The following is a 7,761-nucleotide window of genomic DNA, read 5'->3' on the forward strand; positions in this document are numbered from 1 at the left end:
TAAAATTTTTGGTCGGAGTCCCCCTTTAAAGGTGGGGGGACATGAAAAAAAATAATGGTCTCGAAATTCCGTTCAATGATGCCCCTCGAGGAGTTGAACTTGTGAGGGCGATGATTGAGAGTGCGGCGCCGCTACCGACTGAGCCACGCGGGCAAAGAGAAAGCGCACGCTCGATTGCATACATAAAGGCGAGGACGACATCTGTACGCAGAGTGACATTAATCGTTGTACACCGTGGCGGTAGAATGCATACTCTAGCTACAAAAAAACTACGAAAAATCTCCTGTCCCCCCACCTTTAAGAATTTCTTATTCTCTGGGTCTCCTATTGCTCAGGTGTAACATAAATCAAATGTTATTTTCCACATTTTTGGCGCTAGTTGTGTGGATTTATGTGAGTTTTTGACTGTAATAGGTCCCAAACCATAAAAAACGATGAGAAACAGTCTAAAATACAGAAATAAAGAAATTTTCACTAGAGCGCATTTAAAGACCGTTCCCTACAGTGCCTTCCTTCTTCCGGTGATTCTGATTCTCAGAATACGTGCGACAAAAGTTTTAAGGATTCGAAAGATTCAAGATATCACGACCACCCAAACGGACCATATTGAGCAGATTCAGAATATTTGGAATACTTCGAATTTTTGGAAAAAAAAAGTTTCAAAAAAATCACAATAAATTTTGTGCCAATAAATTTTTCGAGCATCGTGTAGAACCGTGTAGAACCCTCCAGAGCCATCTAGAATTGTCTAGAATCGTTTAGGATTATATAGAATCATCTAGAATCATCTGAAGCCTCAAACTTCAACTTTCACATTTCCAGAAACTACTTTTCGGAGATTCGTGACCAAGACAGTGAAAAAACAGGATATTTCATATACTATAGAAATTTATTGATAACAATGAGCAATTTCACTGATGGTTCAAAACGTTCAATATCAAACGCCGCCGCGAGGTTGAAATTCTTCACCATGTCTACGATTCCTGCTTTGTTCAGCCAATTCAAACTTTAACATCGTAGTCAGCAAGAGTGGTACAACTTTCTTTCTCAGATTCCCCTGCTCTTCGGCTTTCTTGGTGTCTCTCTTCTTTCCCTTCTTCACTGATTGTTCCCCGTCATCTCTTGTACGGTTTCCGGTGTCCATTTGTCGCTAAGGACTTCTTTCATGGCTTTGTGGTGTGGATCTTCAGGGAACGACTCATCTCTTTGGGAACACTCAGTATCCTGAAAATACAGAATTAAAAATTGAGAGTTTTTTGAGAGCTGAGGTTCTGTTTTTCAAGTAACGAGTCTCAACGATAAAACGAACCGAAAAGTGTCTTATAGTTTCCGTCAATAAGATATACAAAATTATGTTCTAGACGATTCTCGGCAACTTTGAATGTTTTCAAGAGTCTGGAGTTCGATGGAGCATCCTGATCCTCGCGTGCAACCTTCGAAGTGGGTAGTGACATCTTTTGAACTGACGATGCAGCTGTTTCAACTTTTTTATCTTAGATTTCGGCCTTCGGAGTAGAGGATTCCACCTGCTGAGCTGACAGTGTTGCCTTTCCAATCTTCTGATCATGAGGGGCGATTTTCGGAACAATTGGGATCACCTTTTGAGTGGAAGACGCAGCAGTTTCAATTATCTTATTTTTGGGTGCGATCTCAGGAGCAATCGAAGTGGCCTTGAGAGAAATTAAATCAACTTGCTGAGGGGCCATCTTGATCCTTGGATTCGACTTTCGGAGTACATCTTGATGTCAAGTTTCCGTTCAAATCGAAAAGTTTGGAGGGTGTAGAACAGAGTTATCTGGAAGTGAATTTATTATTCGGGGTAATTTCGGCAGTTTTTAAAAATTTTTCTGATCGAAAACGGACAAATTTCGCAATTTTTCTGCAAAAAGTCTTTGGGGACATTTGAGAAGTCGGAAGTAAAGTGCGTTTTTTCGAAAGTCAGAAGTCAGAAGTAGGAAGTTAATTTTCAAACGAGTATGTCGGAAGCGAAAAAAAGCCCAAAATTCGGAAGTCGGAAGACGGAAGTCTGAATTCCTGACATCTCTGGTGTAGAAGATACTAGATGAAAACTTTGCTGTTCACACCAATTTTTGATAATTTCCAGTTTTTCACCATTTTGTTGGTTTTTGAAAGACACCAGTTTTTGTTTTTCAATAAAACACGGACTGAAAAATGAGGGTGTCATTCAGAAATCGGTGAATGGCTTAAAGGTGGGGGACATGAAAAAAATAATGTTCTCGAAATTCCGTTCAAAGATGCCCCTCGAGGAGTTGAACTTGTGAGGGTGAGGATTGAGGGTGCGGCGCCGCTACCGACTGAGCCACGCGGGCAAAGAGAAAGCGCACGCCCGATTGCATACATAAAGACGAGGACGACAGCTGTACGCAGAGTGACATTAAGCGTTGTACACCGTCACGGTAGAATGCATACTCTAGCTACAAAAAAACTACGAAAAATCTCCTGTCCCCCCACCTTTAAAAACTAGGAGTAAAAAAATAATTTTTAGTGCAAAGTCTTTTATCTAGATATACTTTACACCATTCAAAGTTCTCAATGATCGAAAACTTGACAGACTAGCTTCAGATTGTCGGAAATGGTCGAACTAGCCGAAAATCCATTGAAAAAAAATACGTTTTTGTATATCTTTTTTGACAGGTAGTGTGTGGAGATTCAAAATTTTCATAATGGCTTACCAAGAACTGCGTCCTCCATTAAATACTTCAAAAGAGCTCGCTTTTCCAGAGGAAGGCTGTTTATGCGTTTACATCATTCGAGTCTAAAATCAGCCCAGCCATTCTGAAGCAGAGTTCCGTTGATAGGCGGACTGCTTCGATTGATTGGGATTGAATTAGGGTATCATTGACATTTGCTTTAAAACTGTCCAACGTGCGATTGATCCGCTTCTCCTTGTTCCGGATCTCACGAAGCATGTGCATCAAATCGAGTGGTCCCATCTCTTCGTCGCTCTGAATAAAAAAAATTTGAAACATTTTGAAAATTGAAAAATCAGTTTATTAAAGTCTCTCAAACTTATGACAATTTTGATATCATTGGGCTCGTCATTCAATTTTAGGCATTCCTAACAAAAAACTAGTCAAAACGGACCAGTAGGCGCCGAGATACAGCTGTTGGAAGTTTTGAAGCGACGCAGACAGTAAGAGTGCCTCGTCGTCTGCGTCTCTAGCCTCCAGAACTTCAAATCGCTGTAACTTGGTTTCTAGACAAGCTAGAAAAATGAAAATTGGACAGAAATGTGTGAATTTCCAAATTGACAATATCTAGTTTTCCAGCGAGAGCTGAAATTTTCAATTTCAAGGAATCTGATGAAAATAAAGAAAATCTGTTAATCCAATTCAAATCCTTCATTTCTGTCCAAAAACCACGTCTCTAGCTCTTATAAAATCCGAGATACAGTCATTTGAAAGTTTAGAAGAGACGCAGACAGTTAGAGTATCTCGTTGTCTGCGTCTCTTACCTCGAAAATTTCAAACGGCTGTATCTCGGCTCCCAAACAGTCTAGAAACGTCAAACTTTTTGTAAAATGTGTGACATTTTTCAGATTTCTCAGAAAAGTAATTTATTATGTCTGTTGAAGTATTAGAGCGCTATGAAATGTGAGAAAAACCAACCAGTGAGAACGTACATAGTTTATGTGGGGTATGCAAAGAATTGGTATGCATGAAGTTGGGAGACACAGGGAACTCGGCAAAAAAATTCTTGCATAAATCGGATCAGCTTGTTTTTGAAAGTCTCTGCGTGCCCAGATGACAGTCCAATTTAGGTCTAAACTGCACATCCATTCGATATTGCAATTCTTCTGGTGACTTCAGTCTTTTGCGAATAATCAGAAGAATCAAAAAGAAGGGGAAGGATCCCAATCGGGGTTCCATGGGTAGAGAATAGTCAGAAGAATTAAGAAGTAGGATCCCAACCGGGGTTCCATTGAAGTGCTCTCGTTTAGAATTGATCGGGAATCATCTAGAATCATCCCAATCGATTCACTGCCAGAACTACATCAGAATGAATGTGGTTGTCTGGCCAATGCGCCCTTTTATACAGGGTTGGGGTCAGGTGGGCGTGGTCACATGGCTGATGACCAGCGTGCAGATGTCATTTGCCAGGTGAATGACATTTGAAAATGGAAAGGGCACCCTGGGAAGAATTAATGACCATGAAAAGGTACTTGAATGTGGTTTTAGGGTCCTTGAAAGACAATGAAAAGGTTAATATCTAAAAATGGATATAGCCAAGGTGCTAATGATTAAATTCCATGGTACAAGACCGTCTGGGAAAGTGAGAGACGATAATCACAAATTTGACTTGAGGCTATAGATGAATGACTTTGACTTGACCAATTTTCTGATTCATTTTGAATTTAAAAATATCAAAACAATGTCCGGAGTTTTTGGAATTATCAACAATCATGAAAGCTTCAATTTCGTCCAGAAACCATGTTTCTAGCTCATCTAGAACCCGAGATACAGCCATTTGAAGTTTTGAAGACAGTAAGAGTGTCTCGTCGTCTGCGTCTCTAGCCTCGTAAACTATAAATTGGTGTGACTCGGCTTCTAGATGAGCTAGAAAAATAAAAATTGGACAGAAATGTGTAAAAATAAGCAGAATTTTATAAAATCTCTGAATTTTCGAAAAAAAAAAATAATTGACCTTAAAGTTGTCGACCTTAAAGTTGTTTTTTTGGGATTAAACAGCTTCAAAATAATGTCCCGAGTGTTTTGGATTTATCAGAAATCGTGAATGCTTTAATTTCGTCCTAAAACCAGGTTTCTAGCTCATCTACAACCCGAGATACAGCCATTTGAAGTTTTGAAGAGACGCAGTCAGTTAGAGTGTCTCGTCGTCTGCGTCTCTTGCTTCTTGATCTTCAAATGACTGTAACTCGGCTTCTAGATGAGCTAAAAGGATGAAATTTGAACGGAAATGTGTGAAAATGAGTAGACTTCAATAAAATTTGAAAAATAGAATAAATTATTTAAATTTTTGAAAAAAAATGTTTTCCATAACAAGTTTTCAAATGGAATAGTTGGTGGGCCTGAAAATTTCATACATTTCTCCAGAAAAACGAACATTCTAGGTCTTCTAGAAGCCGAGATGTAGCTATTTGAAGTTTTCGAGGTGAGAGACGCAAACAACGAGATACTCTGACTGTCTGCGTCTCTTCTAAAATTTCAAATGACTGTATCTCGGGTTTTAGAAGAGCTAGAAGCCTGCTTTTTGGACCAAAATGAACCTTGAAATGTGTATTTTATGATTTTTTGCAGATGTTTCAGAAAAGTGTTTTATAATGTTTGTTGAAGTATTGGGGCGCTACGAAATGTCTCGTTGTCTGCGTCTCTAGACTCCTAAACTACAAATTCGTGTATCTCGGCTCCCAGCTAGAACGGCTATTAGCTAGAACGCTAGTTGTTGGTGGTACAAAATCCTTTATTCAGGGCTGCAAAATAACTGAAAAGATCCGTATTTCGTATGCCCGAACTGTGGTTTTTGGCACTTAAAGTTCTTTGTTCCCATATTTCTATAAAATTTTTCATTTTTTTTCTGGAAATCAATTGATGGGAACTTGAAAATTTTTTTGATGGAAATCATTTTTCAAAACATTTAGAAAATTTTATTTTCTCAGATTTCCTCTTTTTTCAAAGATTTCCTCTTTTTTCTTTTTTTTTTATTTTCTCTTTTTTCAAAGTCTCAAGCTTCATCTCGGCTTCTAGAAGACCTAGAGTGTTTGTTTTTTTGGGGAACTGTATAAAAGTTTTAGGCCCACCTAAACGTTTGCATTGGAAAACTTTTTATGGAAAAAATTATTTTTTTTTTCGAAAATTCAGAGATTTTATAAAATTCTGCTTATTTTTACACATTTCTGTCCAATTTTTATTTTTCTAGCTCATCTAGAAGCCGAGTTACACCAATTTATAGTTTACGAGGCTAGAGACGCAGACGACGAGACACTCTTACTGTCTTCAAAACTTCAAATGGCTGTATCTCGGGTTCTAGATGAGCTAGAAACATGGTTTCTGGACGAAATTGAAGCTTTCATGATTGTTGATAATTCCAAAAACTCCGGACATTGTTTTGATATTTTTAAATTCAAAATGAATCAGAAAATTGGTCAAGTCAAAGTCATTCATCTATAGCCTCAAGTCAAATTTGTGATTATCGTCTCTCACTTTCCCAGACGGTCTTGTACCATGGAATTTAATCATTAGCACCTTGGCTATATCCATTTTTAGATATTAACCTTTTCATTGTCTTTCAAGGACCCTAAAACCACATTCAAGTACCTTTTCATGGTCATTAATTCTTCCCAGGGTGCCCTTTCCATTTTCAAATGTCATTCACCTGGCAAATGACATCTGCACGCTGGTCATCAGCCATGTGACCACGCCCACCTGACCCCAACCCTGTATAAAAGGGCGCATTGGCCAGACAACCACATTCATTCTGATGTAGTTCTGGCAGTGAATCGATTGGGATGATTCTAGATGATTCCCGATCAATTCTAAACGAGAGCACTTCAATGGAACCCCGGTTGGGATCCTACTTCTTAATTCTTCTGACTATTCTCTACCCATGGAACCCCGATTGGGATCCTTCCCCTTCTTTTTGATTCTTCTGATTATTCGCAAAAGACTGAAGTCACCAGAAGAATTGCAATATCGAATGGATGTGCAGTTTAGACCTAAATTGGACTGTCATCTGGGCACGCAGAGACTTTCAAAAACAAGCTGATCCGATTTATGCAAGAACTTTTTGCCGAGTTCCCTGTGTCTCCCAACTTCATGCATACCAATTCCCTTGCAAACCCTGGTTGGTTTTTTTTAGCACATTTCGCAGTACTTTAAATTTTCAACAAAAGTTAAAACTCATTTTTCTGAAAAGTCTGGAAGCCAAGTTACAGCGATTCGAAGTTTTCGAGGTAAGAGTTGCAGACGACGAGACACTCTAGCTTCCTGTGTCTCTTCAAAACTTCAAAGCGCCGTATCTCGGCTCCTAGATGAGCTAGAGACGTGGTTTTTGGACAGAAATGGAGGATTTGAATTGGATTTTCAGCTCTCAAAAAACTCTCAATTTTTAATTCTGTATTTTCAGGATACTGAGTGTTCCCAAAGAGATGAGTCGTTCTCTGAAGATCCACACCACAAAGCCATGAAAGAAGTCTTCAAGAAGTTTCTTGAAACCGTTCGCGACAAATGAACAACGGAAACCGTACAAGAGATGACGGAACAATCAGTGAAGAAGGGAAAGAAGAGAGACACCAAGAAAGCCGGAGAGCAGGGGAATCTGAGAAAGAAAGTTGTACCACTCTTGCTGACTACGATGTTAAAGTTTGAATTGGCTGAACAAAGCAGGAATCGTAGACATGGTGAAGAATTTCAACCTCGCGGCGGCGTTTGATATTGAACGTTTTGAACCATCCGACTCCCCTCAGGCCAATCATAATTTTTAATGGCGAAGGGAATAGACGAGAAATATGGAGGAGACAAGGGAGTAGTGCTACCAATTAATGTCATAGATGCAAGAGCAGTGAAGAACTTGGTAGGACATAAGTTTCTAAGGCAAAATCTTATGAGAAACTCGAATCTGCAAAACAGTCAGTGGAAAAACATATATATGATAGCGAAAAATCAAAAAAAATTCACAAAATTTTCAAAAATCATATGTTTTCTATTAGAAGATAAGACCCTTATTTTTGGTCTCAACATGAAAAATGCTGAAACTAACAAAGTATGTTTTCTCCAGCAAAGA

General features: G+C 38.8%; 4 protein-coding genes across 4 annotated transcripts in view; 1 reads left to right on the plus strand and 3 right to left on the minus strand.

The window, feature by feature from the left end:
• Positions 1-937: 937 nt before the first annotated feature.
• On the minus strand, positions 938-1,144 carry CBG18716 (the record flags this gene model as incomplete). Its single annotated transcript, XM_002629784.1, has 1 exon — positions 938-1,144. One exon carries the CDS (start codon positions 1,142-1,144, stop codon positions 938-940), a length of 207 nt encoding a protein of 68 aa, XP_002629830.1.
• A 243-nt stretch (positions 1,145-1,387) lies between these two features.
• CBG25459 lies at positions 1,388-1,567 on the minus strand (the record flags this gene model as incomplete). The annotated part of the gene is made up of 1 exon (XM_045241738.1): positions 1,388-1,567. One exon carries the CDS (start codon positions 1,565-1,567, stop codon positions 1,388-1,390), a length of 180 nt encoding a protein of 59 aa, XP_045100123.1.
• A 618-nt stretch (positions 1,568-2,185) lies between these two features.
• Positions 2,186-7,453, minus strand: CBG18718 (the record flags this gene model as incomplete). The annotated part of the gene is made up of 5 exons (XM_045241739.1): positions 2,186-2,203; positions 2,766-2,966; positions 6,904-6,957; positions 6,983-7,005; positions 7,402-7,453. The coding sequence occupies 5 exons, from the start codon at positions 7,451-7,453 to the stop codon at positions 2,186-2,188; spliced, it is 348 nt and encodes a 115-aa protein (XP_045096560.1).
• CBG18719 overlaps positions 7,231-7,761 on the plus strand; it is a gene marked incomplete at both ends in the record, with an annotated part of 2,164 nt that continues 1,633 nt past the window's right edge. Inside the window, one exon of the mRNA XM_002629786.1 lies at positions 7,231-7,378. Within this exon, the coding sequence (XP_002629832.1) occupies positions 7,231-7,378 (148 nt within the window). The remainder of the gene's footprint in view (positions 7,379-7,761) is intronic.

This window comes from Caenorhabditis briggsae, assembly GCF_000004555.2.
Source record: "Caenorhabditis briggsae complete genome, chrII, whole genome shotgun sequence".
Lineage (NCBI taxonomy): Eukaryota > Metazoa > Nematoda > Chromadorea > Rhabditida > Rhabditidae > Caenorhabditis > Caenorhabditis briggsae.